The sequence below is a fragment of the Nicotiana sylvestris genome, chromosome 11 (genome assembly GCF_000393655.2).
Source record: "Nicotiana sylvestris chromosome 11, ASM39365v2, whole genome shotgun sequence".
Classification (NCBI taxonomy): domain Eukaryota; kingdom Viridiplantae; phylum Streptophyta; class Magnoliopsida; order Solanales; family Solanaceae; genus Nicotiana; species Nicotiana sylvestris.
The window spans coordinates 6,668,189-6,688,522 of NC_091067.1; the positions used below are offsets into that span (position 1 = coordinate 6,668,189).

The window sequence follows — 20,334 nt, forward strand, 5'->3', positions numbered from 1 at the left end:
TTTATATGCTATACCCATGCCATCTATATGGGTCCGGTCAATCGGATCTGGATCACCTAAAATTTTGTAGGCCCATAAAAATGACCTAAGGAACAATAATCATCGCCTTACCATGACCGTTCCTTGTGTTTTTGGAGTTTTAGGGTCATAAACTTGGAATTTAGCTATATTCTCACGTCATTTGCATGGGTCTGGCGACCCTATCCGGATCGCCTAACATTTTGCTGGCCCATAAAAATGACTCAAGGAACAACAGTTATGGCCTCGCCATTAGTGTTCTTCATTTTTTGGCATTTTAGGGCCATGAAACTGGAATTCTGTCTGATTCCCATAATATCGTGTGCTATAGTCCACGACATCTGTATGGGTCCAGGAGAGTAGATCCGACTTGCCTAAAATTTTGCCGGTCCATTGGAAACGACCTAAGGAACAATAGTCATCGCCTCACCATGATTATTCCTTGTTTATTGGCATTTTAGGGCCATAAAATTGGAAATCATCTCGATTTTCATATTTTCGTGTGCTATACCACTCCATCTGCATGGGTCTGGCTAGTACATTTCATATTATAGCATATTTTAGATTATAAATTCAAATATCGGATTTTATAAAATGTAATCTGAATCTAATCTAAATTAAATTGGATCGGATCGAATTTTAAAGTTTGGATCGGGTAAATATTTTGGACTTTTAGATCGAATTGTATGCCTTATTAAAACTACTAAAAATATAATCAGCTACTATGACTTTTAAGGCGACTTCTATTCACCCTTCTATTAAATTGAAAGGCAACAAATGTCTTTCATAGCAATAACAAAATAAAAGTTTCATAGCAAAATAAAATAAACTGAGATTCCAAACAAATGTCTAATAAGGGAGAGACATCGTTGTCCATTGATAGGAAAGAGAGAATGAGAATAAGAGACACTTGTCCGTTGATAGGAAAGAGAGAATGAGAATAAGAGACACAAAGGTAAGACATAAGAGAAACAGATAAAGCCGTTTATAGGAAGGAAAGACTAAGAATGAAATACATAAAAGTAAGACTTGAGAGAAGTGGATAGAGCAATCTGAAGAGAGGTTAGAGAGAAAGAGACTATGGTATAAACTAAGAAAAGAAGAGTCTAAAAAAGGGGGATGAAATGAGAAGACTTAACCCTAAAATACAAGTCAATATTAAAACATGTCCATATAATTCGTATTTTGGGTCGAATTGGATTAAAATTATGCAAATCCGAATTCAATTCGAATATCGTAACTTTTTAAAAAACTCAACCCATATCTGATCCGAATATCCAAAATTCAAAACGAAAAAATCTAAATAAAGTGGATCGATTTGGATTCTCAAATATCCGATCCAAATGCACAGCCCTTGTCACGATCTAAAATCCGACTAGTCGTGATGGCACCTAATTTCACTCGCTAGGGAAGCCAAATAACAACAATCTAATTTAATTAATATTTATCTAACTCTAATATACTCCCCAAGGACTGGTAGTATAAATCACGAGCTTCTAAGATTAGAGTTCACAAAGCAGGTATGAAATAAATACATCAACTGTTTGAAATATACATGAACAGATTAAAAATTCTAAAGCTACCCAGAACAAGAGGCAGCTGAGTTTGGATCGCAAGTACATCTTCAATGCTAGCTCCCGCCATGCACAACAACATCAACATCCAAGATCTGCACGCAATGTGTAGAAGTGTAGTATGAGTACAACCGACCCCATGTACTCAATAAGTAACAAACCTAACCTTAGGTTGAAAGTAGTGACGAACTGGAACAAAGTCGGGTCCAACATCCAACAGCCAACAACAGTTCATAGCAACGCAAAACAAGTAATAAAAGAAGCAACTCATAGATAAAATGCTCAGCTTTATCATAATTCCCGAAAATAGTTATGCTTTTTCAAGTATATCAGTGATAACCCAAATCCTTTATCGTAATCGTCGTAAAATATGAGATAGTTTGAAAATTGTAAATTTTCGAAAAATCCTACCCACAATAAATAAGATGTTTCATTTTCTTTCCAGAGAGCAAGTGGGAATTACCTCTTTATGCCCACATATCAATGTGTGTAAAAAGTCATGAATGGCGTGATGCCGTACAACATGAGCAAAAATACATCTCAATGCCTATATGTCATGTGTGCATTTACTCACACTCTCAGAGTATTCAATCTCACTGTCTCACACTTTTCACTCATCATGCTCAACCACTCGGTACTGTGTATGGCCCATATGACCCAGGAAAGATCCATCCAGGAATATATACATCACTGACCATCAGTCACCAGTGCCGAGGAAGGCCAATCTAGCCCTACAGAGAAGATCCATCTCCAAGTATATAAATGCTTCGGACAAGATCCATGTTCTGGGAAGATCCATCCCTCAATATAATTGCTTCGGGCAAGATCCATGGATAGGGAAGATCCGTCCCTCAATATAAATGCCCCAGGCAAGATCCATGCCCAAGGAAGATCTATCCCTCGCGCTCACGATGTGGGGTGCAGACTCCAAAAGGGGCTCCTTCAACCCAAGCGCTACCATAAATCAGTATAACTACTGCGTCCTTCAACCCAAACATCACTCATAATCAGGATCTCGGCCTCACTTAGTTATCAATCTCTCTAATCTCACTCACGGGCTCACAACGTCATGAAACTATCCCCACAACAATGATATGATGTATTAATAAATAACAACTGAGATCGAGATATGATATGAATACATGAATATGACTGAGTATGAAATATCAATAAAATCCGTGATATGACAACAAGAAACGACCAATGTGGGTCCCAATAATATCGACATAAAGACTAAACATGATATCTAGCATGATTGACAGCTAAATTACTTTATCACATGGTGAAAATACAGATATCAACAAAATAGGACTACTATACAGTGCCATGGAAACAACAGAGTCACAATTCATAGGGCGCACGCCCACACGCCCGTCACCTAGCATGTGTGTCACCTCAATACCAATCATATAACACGTAATTTGGGGTTTCATATCCTCAGTACTAAGGTAGAAGAGTTACTTATCTCAAATGGCAAAATTCTTTTACTCTGCTTTTCTCTTGCCTCACGAATCGACCTCCGAACGCCTCGAATCTAGCCACAATTAATTCGATTCAATCAATACAAGTTATAGGAATTTATTCCATAAGGAAATACTAATTTTCCACAAAAATCCAAAATTTACCTTCAAAATTGCCTGTGTGGCCCACGTCTCGGAACCTGATAAAAGTTACAGAATATGAACACCCATCCAACCACGAGCATAACATCACCAAAATTACTCAAATCCGACCACAACTCGGCCTTCAAATCCTCAATTAAAGTCTATGAAATTTTCTACCATTCTCAACCCAAAACATTAATTTGTTGATAAAACAACAGTAGATTCATGTAATTTAACCAAAACCGAGTTAAAATTACTTACCCTAATCCATATGGTAATTCCCAATTCAATTCGTTCATCAATAGATATCAAGTCTACTGAAATCATTATAAACTCAAGACATATGTATTTATATCAATTCCTCACTATTCATCTTCTTCTTTACCCAAATATGGCATTATCAAGACCCACCCTTAGGGTTCATACAATATCCCATTACAACTTCAAATAAAACTCATAAATATGTTATCCATACTCCAATATGACATTTATGAAGCTCAAGTGAAGGGATTACCTCTTGGTGGCAGAATCTCACTTTTCCTCTTTTTGGTGTTCTTGAAGATTCAACTTATTTCCTATGGATGTGATCCATAATTATGTTAGTGTTATCACTAAATGATGTTATATAATCATCTATGTGCCAAAATAACTTACCTTGAAGTGTATCTATGGTAGAAGAGCTCCTCCTTCTCTCTAGAATCCATTCAAAGTTGAAGAAATAACCCATTATCTCTCTAAACCCACATTTTCAGCCCCTTAAAATGACCCTTGAAGCTACTGGATTTGCCTATGTAATGGTGCGTAGGCTACACTGCTATGCTGCGTAGGCTACACAAGACTTGCGTAGCTGTTCTGCTACCCTTTAGTAAAAAGTTCATAACTTCTTGTAGGAATATCGAAATGATTATCGGTTTGAAGCATTAGAAACTAGACTCAAAGATCTTTCATTTGATAGGTTATGAATCATATATATATATATATGCTCGTCCAAAGTTTGGTCTTGTGCGTTCTCATTTGAAACTTTAGTCTATCATGTAATTTTCAACTTGGCTTGGACTTAGGCTTCTCCTTAAATCTCCAAATAACTTATAATATGCCTCATACACTTATTATCATATCCAATTGATATCCATCATATTAATAATCCTCGTCTGTAGATAAAATAATATAATTAGCACACACCAACTTTCTTAATAGTGCTTAAGTACTTCAAAATTTTCCCGGGTGCTACATTATCCCCCACTTAGGATCATTCGTCCTTGAATGAGAAGTAGAATCCGCCCCAAACACATAACATAACTTAAATCTTTTCTCACACACCTCAAGCTCCTAAAAGTTTGACTAACTCCCAAATTTTTCAAAAATTTCGGTAGAATTTCCTTTGTAATTGAGCCTATCCCCCTGCTAGAGAATCACCAAAACCACCATAACAATACATCCATATCTTAACAAAGCATCATAATATATATCAACAATACTGATCTCAACATTAGAGGTATTACATCTTCAAAAAGTGGTATTTGGGCATGAGCTGCACATATTTAATTCATAATACCTAAAAAGTACCTTTCGAATCACCATCATTTGCTATACAATCAAGCGAAAATATTTTCTTTACACAATACTTTTGCCCCTCAAGACAGCCTCCTCGACTTACTAACTTTGCCATAACACATTCACGGAAGCAATCTCAACTCCCAGACTTATCTAATAAGGATGACAAATAGATACCCCTCATAAGCCAATTATCCATTTTTACCTTCAATAGTTTACACCGGAATGATACACAAAGGATTTTCAACTACCTTCCTAGACATAGATACATGAAAACATAGAATACATGGAGGACAATAATAGGGAGACATCATACATAGTTTGGCATATTCCCTTCAGGAATTCATAACGCCTAATGTGACTACACATACTTTACCCTTATTAGAAATTCACATAACATCCTCATGGAAAAATATATTGAGAAAAAACCCGTTCATTTTCTTCAGCTCTAAATCTCTATGCTGTACACCCGAACTAAACCATTGGCAACCTCCACAATTTACTCTAAGATGTTCTAGTATAAAAATGATAATAAAATTTCCTATCCAATATATTTGATCACGGGGTGATGCTTCTTATTTGATATGTTTAAACCTTCAAATCATTACTTCACTTTATCACACATGCATACCCGAGGGTGATCCCACGTCACCCTATACAATATAGTCCTGACGACACCACATAACTAAAAATTACTAATTTAGCCTTAGCCCATAAACCTTGGAATCCAATTTCCAACATCTAATTTTTTTTTTCAAGACCCCAATTTCACATCTACACACGGTATAAATTTGAGCAAGTTGTATTAAGCTTTAACCGTAACCCCAGATATAATCATACAATATACTACACAACTCGCATACTTGCATCACCATTCCCGATTACAGTAATTACTCAAATAACCAAGTACTATTATTAAACTCCACATTCCATAGAACCTCGTTCCTAAACCTTTGTACACTGCCAATAATGAAATAAACATACATGAACTCACAACCACTTACCAAATCAACTTATCATAGAGCTTTCCCTTGTTCAATTATTTAAGCTGAATTCTAAATTATTCTTCCAACACACTGTAATCAAACCTAATAGTATCCATTCTAGATTCAATGACCTTATATCACCAAACATAATTATTTTAGTTGTTCCGGTGTAATCCCACCTTTCCGGCATAGAACATTATTTTAAACCAACTTATCAAATTCTGTGAGAAGACCATGTGTGTGTGCACGCGCACAATTTTCTCATTATATTTGTGTAGATATGCTCGTCCAAAGTTTGATCTTGTGTGTGCTCATTTGAAACTTTAGTCTATCATGTAATTTTCAACTTGACTTGGACTTAGGCCTCTCCTTAGACCCCAAATCACTTATAATATGCCTTATACACTTATTATCATATCCAATTGATATCCATCATATTAATAGTCCTCGTCTACAGATAAAATAGTATAATTAACACACATCAACTATCTTAGTAGCGCTTAAGTTCTTCAAAATATTTCGGGGTGTTAAGGCCCTAGTCCGGACGATCGGACCCGGATCACCTAAAATTTTTTGTTCCATAAAAAACGACCTAAGAAACAATAGTCACCGCCTGACAAAGACTGTTCCTCGTTGCTTTGGAATTTTAGGGCCATAAAACTGAAATTCTGCATGATTCCTAAGTTTTCATGTGTTATAGCCCACACCATCTGCATGGGTCCGGGAGACCGGACTTGGATTGACCTAAATTTTGTTGGCCCATAAAAAATGATCTAAGGAACAAAAAAATTGCCTCTTTATGACCATTTCTTCTTTTTGGCATTTTAGAGGCATAAAACAAGAATTTCGCCCAATTCCTAGTATTTTGTGTTCTATGGGCCATTCCATCTACAACCGGATCGCCAAAATATTTGTCGGCCCATACAAAACTACCTAAAGAACAATAGTCATCTTCTCTCCATGACCGCTCCTCATATTTTGTTGGCATTTTACGGCCATAAAACTTGAATTCTGCCCAATCGCCATTTGCATGGGTCTGAGCAGACAAACCCCAATCAGCTAAAATTTTGTCGGCCCATCAAGACGTCCTGAGGAACAATAGTATTTGCCTTGCTGTGACCGTTCCTCGTTTTATTTGCATTTTAGGGCCATAAAACTAGAATACCGCCCGATTCTCAGATTTGTGCTATAGCCTACATCATCTGCATGGGTCTAGGCGACCGAACCCGGATCACCTAAAGTTTTATCGGCCAATCAAAAACGACCTAAGGAACAATAGTCATTGCTTTGCTTGAGCGTTCCTCATTTTTTTGGGGTCCTAAGGACATAGTCATCGCCTCGCCATTAACGTTCTTTGTTTATTGGCATTTTACGGCCATAAAACTGGAATTCTACCTGACTCCCAAATTTTCGTGTACTGCTGTAGCTTACGCCATCTGCATGGGTTGACCTATAAAAAATATCCTAAGGAGCATTAGTCATTAGCTCGCCATGACCTTTTGTCCTTTTTGGCGTTATAGGACCATAAAAATAGAATTCTGCCTCATTCCAGTATTTTAGTGTGCTTTATCCCACATCATTTGAATGGGTCCAAGCAACTTACAGAAAAATAGTCACCGCCTCGCCATGATCCTTTATAGTTTTTTGGAGTTTTAGGATCATAAAATTAGAATTCCACCCGATATTCAGATTTTCGTGTGCTATAGCCCACGCCATCTAAAATTTTACCAATCCATCAAAAACTACCTAAGGAACAATAGTTATAGCCTCGCCACAATTGTTCCTCGTTTTTGGGCGTCTTAGGGCCGTAAAATTGGAATTTTGCCTAATTCTTAGATTTTCATATGTTATAGCCCACACCATCTGCATGGGTCTGGGCGACCAAACCCGGATCGACTAAAATTTTGTCGGCCCATCAAAAATGACATAAGGAAAAATAATCATAACCTCGCCATGACTGTTTCTCGTATTTTGGCATTTTATGGACAAAAAACTTGAATTCTGCCCAATTCTTTGATTTTTGTATGTTATAACCCACGCCATCTGCATGGGTTAGGGCGACCGTACTCAAATCGCCTAAAATTTTTTGGGACCATAAAAATGACCTAATGAAAATACCCATTGCCTCGCCATGACCTTTCCTCATTTTTTGGCATTTTTGGGCCATAAAACTGGAATTCTACACGATTCTCAGATTTTCGTATGATATGGCCCACATCATCTGCATGGGTCCGGGCGACTGAAACCGGATAGGCGAAACTTTTGCCGCCAAATCAAAAAAGACCTAAGGAACAATAGTTTATCGCTTTGCCATGACCTCCTCATTTTTGGCATTGTAAGGTTATAAAACTGGAATTTTGCCTCATTTCCAGATTTTTGTGTGTTATAACTCACACCATTTTAATGAGTTCGGTCGACCTACGAAAAAATAGTCATCGCATCTCCATGATCGTTCCTCATTTTTGGCATTTTAGGGCAATAAAATTAGTATTCCATCCGATTTTTAGATTATCGTGTGCTATAGCTCTCACCATCTACATGGATCCAGGCAACCGAACCCCGATAGCCTAAAAGGTTTTAGCCCAACAAATATGACATAAGGAACGTTAGTCATTGCCTCGTGACCATTACTTATTTTTGGCATTTTAAGACCATAAAACTGGAATTGCTCCTAATTCCCAGATTTTCCTCGCTATAGCCTATGCCAACTTCATGGGTTTGGGCGAGTGGACCCAAAACTCCTAAAAGTTTGCCATCGCATAAACAAAAACCATAGGAACAATAGTCATTGCGTCACCAAGACCGTTCCTCATTTTTTTGGTATTTAAGGGTCATGAAACTAGAATTCCATCTGATTCTCAAATTTTAGTGTACTATAGCTCACACCATCTGAACGGGTCTAGAGACCAGACCTAGATCGCCTAGCATTTTATCGGCCCATCAGAAACATCCTAAGGAAATATAATCATCACCTCGCCATGACCGTTTTTTTGTGTTTTAGGGTTATAAAACTGAAATTTCGCTCCATTCCAAGATTTTCATGTGCTATAGCCCACGCCATCTGTATTGTCCTAGGCGACTGGATACAGATCGCCTAAAATTTAGTCGGCCCATCAAAAATGACCTACATAATAATAATCATCACCTCGCCATGATCGTTCCTCATTTCCTGGGAATTTTGAGGTCAAAAAATTGGAATTCCGTTTGATTCCTATATTTTCGTGTATTATAGCCTATGCCATCTACATGAGTTGGGGCGATCGGACCCAGATCACCTAAAATTTTGCAGCCCCAAAACAAATGACCTAAGGAATAATAGTAATTTTCTCATCATGATCGTTCCTCATTTTTTGGCGTTTTAGGGCCATAAAATTGAAAATCCGCCCGATTTCCAAATTTTCCAGCTTACGACATTTGAATGGGTCAGTCGACCGGACCCGAATCACCCTAAATTTTGTCTGCCTATCAAAATCGATCTAAGGAATATCAACGCCTCGCCATGACCGTTCTTCATTTTCTGGTATTTTAGGACCATAAAACTAAAATTCTACCTGATTCCCAGATTTTTATGTGTTATAGCCCGTACCATCTGCATGGGCCCAGGTGACCAGACCCGGATCACCTAAATTTTTTCTGACCATAAAAATGACCTAAGGAAAAAATAGTCATCACCTTGTCATGACTGTTCCTAATTTTTTGACATTTTTGGGCCACAAAACAGGAATTTCACCTTATTACTAGATTGTCGTGGCCATCTGCATGGGTCTAAGCGACCAGAATTGGATCTCATTAAATTTTTCTGGTCCAACAAAAACATCTTAAGGAATAGTAATCAACACCTCGCCATAATCATTCCTCTTCTTTGGTGTTTTAGGGCCATAAAACTAGAATTCTGCTTGATTCCCAAATTCGTGTGCTATAGCCCACACCATCTGCATGGGTCCAGGCGACCAGACCTTGATGCCTAAAATTTGAGCTGCCCAACAAAAATGATCTAGGGAGCAATAATCATCACCTCGTCATGACCATTCCTTGTTTTTGATGTCTTGGGGCCATAAAATTAGAATTTCGCCCGATTCCCAGATTTTCTTGTGCATAGCCCTCGTCATCTGCATGGGTCTGGAGACCAAACCTAGATTGCCTAAAATTTTGTCGACCCATGAAAAATAACTTAAGGAACAAAAGTCATCTCCTCGCCATGACCGTTCCTTGTTTTTGGCATTTTAGGGCTATAAAACTTGAACTATGCCTAATTCCTAGATTTTCATGTACTATATCCCATACCATCTGCATGGGTCCGGGAAACCAAACCCCGATCACTTAAAATTTTCTCGGTCCATAAAAAATGACGTAAGAAACAATAGTTATCGCCTCGCCATGGCCTTTCCTCCTTTTTGCATCGTAGGGCCATATAAACCGGAATTCGCTCATTTTCTAGATTTTCGCGTGTTATAGTCCACTCCATTTGTATGGGACTAGGCAAATGGATCCGGATTGCCTGAAATTTTTTTGGTCAATAAAAAAAGACCTAAGGAACAATAGTCATCGTCTCGCCTAGGTCGTTCCTCATTTTTTTCCGTTTTAGGATCATAAAATTGGAATTCCGCCCGATTTCTAGATTATCATGTGTCATCCCACGTCATCTCCATGTGTCCTGAAAAAGGGACCTGGATCGCCTGAAATTTTGCCGGCCCATCAAAAATAACCTAAGGAACAATAGTTATCGCCTCGCCAAGAACTTTCCTTGTTTTTTGGTGCTTTAGGACCATAAAACTAGAATTCCGCCTATTTCCCAAATAATCGTGTGCTATAACCCACACCATCTACATGGGTCTAGGAAATTAGACCCGGATCGCCTAAAATATTATCGGTCCATAAAAATGACCTAAGGAATAATATTCATCGTCCCTTGATAGTTCCTCATTTTTTGGCATTTTAAGACCATAAAACTAGATTTTCGCCCGATTTTTAGATTTTTGTGTGCTATAGCCTACGCCATCTGCATAGGTCCGGCCGACCAGAGACGGATCACCTAAAATTTTGTCGGCCCATTAAAAATGACCTAAGAAACAATAGGCATCGCCTCGCCGTGACCTTTCCGTTTTTGGCGTTTTAGGGCCATAAAACTAGAATTTTGCCGATTCCTAGATTTTTATGTGCTATAGCCTACGCCATTCCCATGAGTCTGGGTGACCAGACCCGGATCACCTAAAGCTTTTTCGGCCCATAAAAATGACCTAATTAACAATACTAATCGCCTCATCATGATCGTTCCTCAATTTTTTGCATTTTAGGGCCCTAAAACTAGAATTTTGCCCGATTTCCAGATTTTCGTGTGCTATATCCCCTGTCATTTGCATGGATCCTGGTCGACGAACCCGGATAGCCTATAATTTTGCTTGCCCATAAAAAATGACCTAAGGAACAATAGACATCTCCTCACCATGATCACTCATTATTTTGACATTTTAGGGCCAAAACAAGAATGTCGACCGATTCTCGAATTTTTGTGTGCTATAACTCACACCATTTACATGAGTCGTGTGACCGGACCTGGTTGGACTAAAATTTGCCGGCCCTCTAAAATGACATAAGAAACAATAGTCATCGCCCCACCATGATCGTTCCTCGTATTTTTGGTTATTTAAGGCCATAAAGCTAGAATTCCGTTTGATTCTCAAATTTTGTATGCTATACCCCATAATTTCGCCGGATCATTTTGTCTTGTTTTTGGCCATAAAACATGAATTTTGCACGATTCTTATATTTTCATGTGCTATATATAGTCCATGCCATCTGCATGAGTCCGGACGACCAATCCGGATCGCCTAAACTTAGTCAGCCCAGAAAAAATGACCTAAGAAACAATAGTCATCGCCTTGCCATGACCGTTCCTCATTTTTGGCTTTTTAGGGCCATAAAACTATAATTTCGCCTGATTTCCTAATTTTCTTGTGTTATAACCCCCGACATCTATATGAGTCGGGATGGTCAGACCAAGATCGCCCAAAATTTTTTCGGCCCATAAAAATAACCTAAGGAACAATAGTTATTGCCTTGCCATGAATGTTTCTCCTTTTTTTGGCGTTGTAGGTCGTAAATCTTTAATTTTGCCCGATTCTCAAATTTTTGTGTGCAATTGCCCATGATTTCTGCAAGGGTTTGGGCGAATGGACCCGCATGATCTAAAATTTTGCCACACCATTAGAAATGACCTAAAGAACAATAAACATCGCCTCACCATGAACGTTCCCCATTTTTTTGCGTTTTAGGACCATAAAGCGGGAATTCCGCCTAAATGAATGTCACGACCCTAAACCCAGACCCGGTCGTGATGTCGCCTCTCGTGAAGACAAGGCCAGCCGACGCACTCCCAATTCATTTTAAGCAATTAAAAATAATACAAATTAAGTCTTTAACATAATAATAATCCCAAAATAAGGTGAAACAGTACAATTGTGGAATAGACATAGCCCGACATCGGGGTGTCACCAGTCATGAGCATCTACTAACCTATTTGAAACAGAAAGAGTCTACATAGTCTATTATAGAACTAAAACAGGAGAAAATAAGACAGAGGGAGAAATACTGGGTTGCGAACGCCGAGCAGCTACCTAGTAAATCTCTGAATCTGCTGGAAGCTCTCAACCCTCTGTCACACCTCCTTTTTCGCCCGCGCTGCCTCAAAGGGGTGCGGAAGGGAGTTTTTTCCAATTAAAGGACAATCGAAACGGGATTTATTATTTAAGAATCAGAGTCGCCACTTGGGAGATTTATGGTGTCCCAAGTCACCGGTTTTAATCCCGAATCGAGGAAAATATTGACTCTGTTTAACAGTCTGCGCGCCAGAAATCCGGATAAGGAATTCTGTTAACCAAGGAGAAGGTTTTAGGCATTCCCGAGTTCCGTGATTCTAGCACGGTCGCTCAACTGTCATATTCGGCTTGATTATCTGATATCATACATGTTGAACATATGTGCGAATTTTAACTTTTAACCACTTTTATCATTATTATTATTTTTATCGAGAATTGCAACATCGTGAAAATATATCTCGAACCACGTCACAGTCAATGCACCCGTGGTCGTCGACACACTTCGACTCCATTGAGATTTGGATTTGGGTCACATAAATGTGCACCCGAGTTTAGGAAAATAACATTATTAAATAAGCGCCTAAAGACTAACACGTTGTTATTATTTTGGGTAGGGCCGTAGAATTTTCTAAATGGCCCGTCCCGGAATCTAAGTATTTTAAAACAAATAATTATTGAGGGCCCCGCAATTTTGTATTTATTTTGGCGAAGCACGCCTCATTTATTTTAAGGATATCCTAAAGTGACTACATTTCTATTAAATTCGTCTCTAAAATAAAAGAGAAAAAATCCTAATTAATTACATGCTTTTAAAAAAAGCGTAACATATTAAATGCTAGATTAAGACAAATGTTAACGGAAAGGAATATTACTAAAATTGAAATTATAAATAAAATACGGAATCGACAAATAATATATTCAAAAGAAACTAATTATCCTATAACTAAATTAAACTCGCATTGTTAGATGACTTGAACCGTTGGAATTAATTATTTACAACTATTTGAAACTAGAATCAATCTTAATTACTAATGCATATTCGAAAGTTTATTAAATTTAAACATTAACTCGTCTTGTTTGAACTCAAATCATGCCATAATGCCTAATTCGCGAAATTAATTTAAATTCATGCTTTAACTAAATTTAGCTACATGTTCATGATTAACCTAATGTTGACAATATTAAAACCTTCATAGCTAGTGAACTTAATCAGTTTTGCCAAGCCGATTCACTAAAGACCAACTTATGTTATTTTCCTCTTATTCCAATTATTAAACAGTTTGACAGTAATGAGCTTGCTTAAATATATACTGCCTAATAATCAAGTTAATGCAAAGTATTATTTAATACATCACTACAAGATGCCTAGTTATGCAGAGCGACAGAAATTTACAGAATAATAATACATGAAATAGCCTAAACACAATTAGTAAAAGAAACAAAGAAAAAGCCAAATTAAAACTTCAAAGTTCCATTCTTCATATGTAGTCATGCTTTCACATTTCAGCTTACAATATGCCAAAGTTACAGTTGTGTACCTGGTATTACCAATACAAGAAAAAGAAGGTCAGCAAAGTAGTAATGTAACACAACAGCCCGCAACCAGTAACAAACAGCAACGAGAAACCAGTGACAGATTTTAAAATCAAACAAAATCCAGCAATAACCAGTGAAGTAGTAGCAAATAACTAGCCAAACTCAAGAACAAATCAAATGAAAATCTAGAAACACCAACAACAATCAACGGGCAGAAACAAAGTGAATCTTTTTTAGATTGAAAGACCAGTTAATGTTTAACCCTTAAATTCTGACCCCTCTGTATATCCAGTGTATGCAGAGTGTATATCGGGTGTATACTACTCTCTCTTTCGAATTTCCTTCCAAATTTTTCCTCAATATTCAGCCATTTTTTTCTTATTTTTCTTCTTCTCTCTCGAATTCCCCCTTCCAATTCAGAAAACCTCCCCCCATTTATTTACAAACTTAAAGCATTTTAAACTAAAATCCCACTATCTTCTACCCATCACCCTTTAACTTCCCACTACCTAATGTTTTGTCCCCCACTATATTAACAATGTATTAATTCCCACTAACACATATCTTTCCCTTATTTAAATCACTTATTGCCCCACTACCGCATGTTTTTTCCCCCACTATATTAAACAATGTATTAATTCTCCACCATTATGTCTTGTCCCCCACTACGTATTATTTTAATATTATTTAAACATTATTTAATGCTTAGTGGACAGAGCACTCATTAATTATTTTTAAGACTCCTTTAAAATCCCGAAAATGCCCTTGAAAATACTACAATTTACCATTCTACCCCTGAAAATACTGCAATTTACCATTCTACCCCCATCAGCTGTAACCAATTCACCTAATCAATCTAACCAAAATACAGCAGCTATAACCAATTTCTAATCAAATTTCGTCAACAAATTTAAGCTAGAAACTCAATATTTTTGACTGAACAATATTTTTAACAACAAACATACTCTCAGATTCAATAACAGTAACAAATTGAACATAACAAACAAGTAGATTCAAATCTCTTAACTCCATAATCAATTGGACTTCAAATTAAATCTAACAACATTACCGCCACCAATTTCTATATTAAACTAAACAAGAACATAAAACCAACTGAAGAAATAATCAAAAATGATAAACAACAAACAAGAAAAGAATCAAACATATACTGATTTCAAATATGAGAATATCAAACAAAATACGGACATAAATGAAACTTAAACCAACTAACCGGAAATGAACAACGACGAACTCGAACGGAAACAAATCTGCCCCGTTTCCAGCTTCTTCTTTTTTTGTAATTTATTACTTCTAAAAATTAAGTCGAGTTGATCAGTTCTCACCTGGCCATCATGACTTTGACAAACTCCTCATAGTTGATCTGGCCATCACCATCCACATCAGCTTCACAAATCATCTCATCAACTTCTTCATCAGTAAGCTTCTCGCCTAGGTTTGTCATGATATGGCGCAGCTCAGCTGCAGAAATAAATCCGTTCTGATCCTTGTCGAACACTCTGAAAGCTTCCTTGAGCTCCTCCTCAGAATCAGTGTCTTTCATCTTGCGAGCCATCAGGTTAAGGAACTCCGAGAAATCAATGGTTCCATTTCCATCAGCATCTACTTCATTGATCATGTCTTGAAGCTCAACCTCAATTGGATTTTGTCCCAACGACCGCATCACTGTCCCAAGCTCCTTAGTGGTGATGCAACCATCTCCATCCTTATCGAAAAGGCTGAAAGCTTCTTTGAATTCAGAGATCTGATCATCTGTGAGCTGATCTGCCATTTCTTCTTCTTTTAGGATTTCAAAGGGAAGTTTGCAAAGTGGAAAATGAGAGAAAAATGGGACAAAGATGATTGAGAAGAAAAATGAATAAGTGCGTGTGTGTGTGTTGAGGTGAAGCAGCAACAGTGGCTGCTGGAGCTCGACGGGAGGGCAGCAACAATGGTGGTTTGGGTGGTGTTCATGGCTGGACAATGGTTAACGCTTCTGCATGGTGGACGACCTCGACGATGAGATGGAGCCGCTGCTGGTGGACGATGAGGCAGTGTGACTGGTTGATGCAGCAGCGCTGGAGGGGTCGTTTGGAGGGTGGTCGCCGGAGGTGAGGTGAATCAGATGCAGAAGGGAAGCCATGGGAGTCGGTTGGTTTCGAGAGGGACATGGTCGTGGGCTGCTGGACGTGGAGGAGCTAGCTGCTCTGACGAAGACGAAGCAGAAAAAAGGCAGCCATGGGAGCTTGAGGTGGAGGACGTTGATGAAGAAGATGAAGGAGCAACAGGTGAAGCTTGGGGGTCGACGCAGCTCGTCAATGGCGGACAGGGGGGGTCGACTAGTTTTTGGACTGGTTTGTTTGGCCGAAGAAGATGAAGAGAGGGGGGGTCGTGTGGTTAGATGGGGTGTGTTTAGGGTTTTTTAGGTAACAAAACAAAAAATGAGAGAAAGAGTGAGGGGGGGGGTGCTCGTGTGGTCAGATGGGGAGGGGGCAGTTGGGCTTAGGTCAAGGGTTTTGGGTTGGGTAGAGGTGTTTTGGGCCTAGGTTCAAAATTGAAGAAGAGGTCCAATTCCGATTTTCTTTATATTTTTTGCTCTCTTTTCTTTTACTTTCTAATTAATAAAACTAAAATTATAAATTAAGTTATAAACTAAATTAACTTATCAAAAATACTAATTAATTCCGAGCAACAATTATCATACATAATTAAACATCAATTAAAGCAAAATTGCACAATTTGACATTGAATGCTAAAAATGCAAACGATGCATATTTTTGTAATTTTCATCCTTGTAAAACAAACTTAATTACTTCTAATTGTAGAATTATATCCTAAATGCAACTGCGGCATATTTTGTATTTTTTATTAATTTACAAATAAACATGCATGGAAAAATACAAATAATTATCCAAAAATCCTCAAAATTGCACACAAATGGAAAATTTTTTTATTTTAAATTTTTGGGAGTAATTCTCATATAGGGCAAAAATCACGTGCTTACAGCTGCCCCTCTTTGTCCGGAAACACGAAGAGTTTTTCGTGCAAAGATAAAGTGAGCGATTTTTGCCCATCCGAGTACTCCGTGTGAAGCATTTTTTGAAAAAGATTTAACCGAATCTTTGCTTCAAAGATTTCCTACATATCCCTGGCTAAAAGGGAATCAGGTTAATGTAGTTCGGGAAGTTTTGGTAGCTGGAACTACCATGGGACTGCTTTTTGCTGTTACTGCTGTTGCATGCTGTTTTTACTGCTTGCTGACCTCCTTATTACACCATGCTGAAAGAAAACAAGAAGCTAGACTAGACCATAGTCTATGAATTACAAAATCTTATCTTGATCATGCTCTTGTGTCTCTTGTTTCTTTGATGTCTTGGCGACTCCTCTGGCATTTCTTTACTTCTGATTTGTCTTGTATTCTCCCTTGACTGCCGATCTCGAACTGCTTATGTCCTTCTCGGGAGCTTCGCATTATTTTCCATCGAGTCTTGGACTTCCTTCCTCTGCTGGGGATTCATGTTGTTTCCTGCTGGGGATTTCGGCTATATTCCTCTGCTTTACTGACTTGAAATGTATTCCTCTGTTATATGGGCGGGCTCCCAACTTCTTCAACTTAAATGTAAAGACTAAAATGTATTCCTCTGTTATATTGGCGGGCTCCCAACTTCAAAACTTTGAAAATAAATCGTCATTCTGTTCTTCAGGGGGGCTCCTGACCTCAATAACAACTTTGAAAATAAATCGCCATTCTGTTCTTCAGGGGGGCTCCTGACCTCGACAACAACTTTAAAAATAAATCGCCATTCCTTTCTTCAGGCGGGCGAGATTTCAACAACTTCGAAAAATAAATCGTCATTTTATTCTTCAGGGGGGCTCCTGACCTCGACAACAACTTTAAAAATAAATTGTCATTCTGTTCTTAAGGGGGGATCCTGACCTCAATAACAACTTCAAAAATAAATCGCCATTCTGTTCTTCAGGGGGGCTCCTGACCTCAACAACAACTGAACATTGATAATCTTAAGAAAACTAAAAAAAATGACTCCCTTTTTTTTCAAATTCAAACTTCTTCTTTTTCTTCAAATTATCCTAGGAGAAAATTCATCGGACTAGATTTTGATCCTAGGAGAAGATTCATCCGATTAAGACTTTGTTATATTATCTTGGGAGAAAAATTCCATCGGACCAAAATTTCTATCTTAGGAGAAAAATTCATCGGACTAAGATTTGATATCTTAGGAGAAAATTTTATCGGACTAAGATTTTGACTCTAGGAGATAAATCGTCAAACTAGGTCCATTTTGTTGTGATCTTAGGAGAAAGATTCATCGGACTAAAATTTCTATCTTAGGAGAAAAATTCATCGGACTAAGATTTTGACTCTAGGAGAAAAATTCATCGGACTAAGATTTTGACTCTAGGAGATAAATCGTCAAACTAGGTCCATTTTGTTGTGATCTTAGGAGAAAGATTTATCGGACTAAGATTTGATATCTTAGGAGAAAATTTCATCGGACTAAAATTTCTATCTTAGGAGAAAAATTCATCGGACTAAGATTTCTATCTTAGGAGAAAAATTCATCGGACTAAGATTTGATCGGGAGGGAAATCCATCAGACTAGGACTTTTTATCCTTAGAGAAAAATGTAAAGATCAAAGATTTGAGAAACTTACCTTTGTAACTTGTGCTGCTTTGTTCCTGTTTCAACTCTCAAACAAAGAAACATTTATCAGTTTTAAAATGGTGGCCGATTTGTGGACTTGCTGGGGATGATTTCCTCCTTTCAAAGCTGGTGTTGTCTTCCCACGAGCCTGCTGGGGATAATGATGTTGGGGAATTACTTACTTGCTTACTGGGGATAATACCACTGGGGGAGTCTCCTTTCTTCCCCTCCTTCAATTTTTTTTTTATTTTCTCTCAACACTGCTGGGGATAAAAGTGTTATCTTCTTGGGATAACGTTGTTGAAGATAACGCTGCTGGGGAATTTTATCCCTTTAAATCGATGCTTCATTCTTCTGGAAGCTGCTGGGGATGATAATGACTTTTGCTTTTTCTAAACACCAGTTTCATCTCTTTGTTCTGTCCGCTGGGGATACAACTCTTTTTATTAAAACTCGTTATTTTCTTTCTTTCAACACTACTAGGGATAACACCGGTTCAAAACCCACTTCCCATAAGACTGGTATTATCTTTCTTCCTCCCCATATGGATACATAACTTCCAGAAAATTTTCAAAATGAAAAGAAAATTTTCTGCCCCAGCTTGATAATCTTTTTTATGGCATGCATTTCCGCCATCAATGCCATTTCCTTTAAGATTCGACTGTGGTGGTTGGTTGTGATACTCCTACTGGGGATGGTTTTTCTCTTTCTCCTTCCCTGCTCTGCGTTCCAAAAAACTTGCTGGGGATGATATTATTTGCTGGGGATGATCCCTTTCTGCTGGGGATATCCCTCTTCTTTTGTGGCATAGCTCGGAAACTGGCATTTCCCCGACCTTTTAGTCTCATATGAATTTCCCAAATCATGCTCATTGCTCTCCGCGTTGTTCTTTCTTGATTTGTCCACGGGCCTTGGCCTTGAGGTTTATAACCTTTGATTTCGGCGAGGATATCCCTCTTGACACTCGTCAATCCTTTTGTCAATTCCCTCTTGCTGGGGATATCTTTCTTGACACTGGCCTCGCGCTTGTTCCTTACTGACTATACCACTTGGATGTACTAGTTAGATCTCGTCTTGCATAATTGGAAAGCTGATGGTAGATTTTGAAGTCATTTCTCATTTGTTATGACCAAACAGACTCTATTGGGGAATTTTTCTATGAAAGGAGAAAGATAAAAAGGAACAGAATAAAAGACAAAGGAAAGAGATGACTCTCTAATGAGGAAACTATAAAATAAAAACCTATCAAATGCGGATACCAACTCTAATGGTCATGACATGCACATATGGCCTGTCCTCCGTCGTTAATCGCCTTTCATAACCTTCGTCTGGTGATTTCCATCTGATTCTCATTCTTTATTCGACTCGTAGTGCCTGAAGGGTTTTCACTGTCAAGCCTCTCTCATTTTGGTTTTTCTCTCAGCTTTCATCGCCTTATGGTGCCCGTGAAGATTTTCACCGATAAGACTCTCTCATGTGTATTACTTTCCAGCTGGGGATTGGGGTGTTACCGCTAGACTCTCTCATATTTCTTTTCTGCTGGGATCGAAGTCTTTTCTGCTGGAGATCAGAGTGTTCACCGGTAAGACTCTCTTATTTGTCTAACTTGTCATTTTTTGAAGACTGATTAGAAGGTCTTTTTTTGGACTATAATGTAGGATTTTGGATAGGGCTAGAAAGAAAGGGTATTAGCGGCTCAAAAACGAATCAATTTTGGTTCAAAATTTACAACCTTCGGAACCAGATTTCTTTACATCAAACACAACTTCTGCCCCAGTTTCTTGCTTGAGGATTTTTATTTTTGT

The 20,334-nt window shown here is 38.1% G+C and overlaps 1 protein-coding gene across 1 annotated transcript; it reads right to left on the bottom strand.

Annotated features, from left to right (window-relative positions):
- Positions 1–15,207: 15,207 nt before the first annotated feature.
- Positions 15,208–15,750, bottom strand: LOC104214251 (calmodulin-2-like). The gene has a single exon (XM_009763907.2). It carries the CDS (start codon positions 15,655–15,657, stop codon positions 15,208–15,210), a length of 450 nt encoding a protein of 149 aa, XP_009762209.1. The 5' UTR covers positions 15,658–15,750.
- Between the last annotated feature and the right edge of the window lie 4,584 nt (positions 15,751–20,334).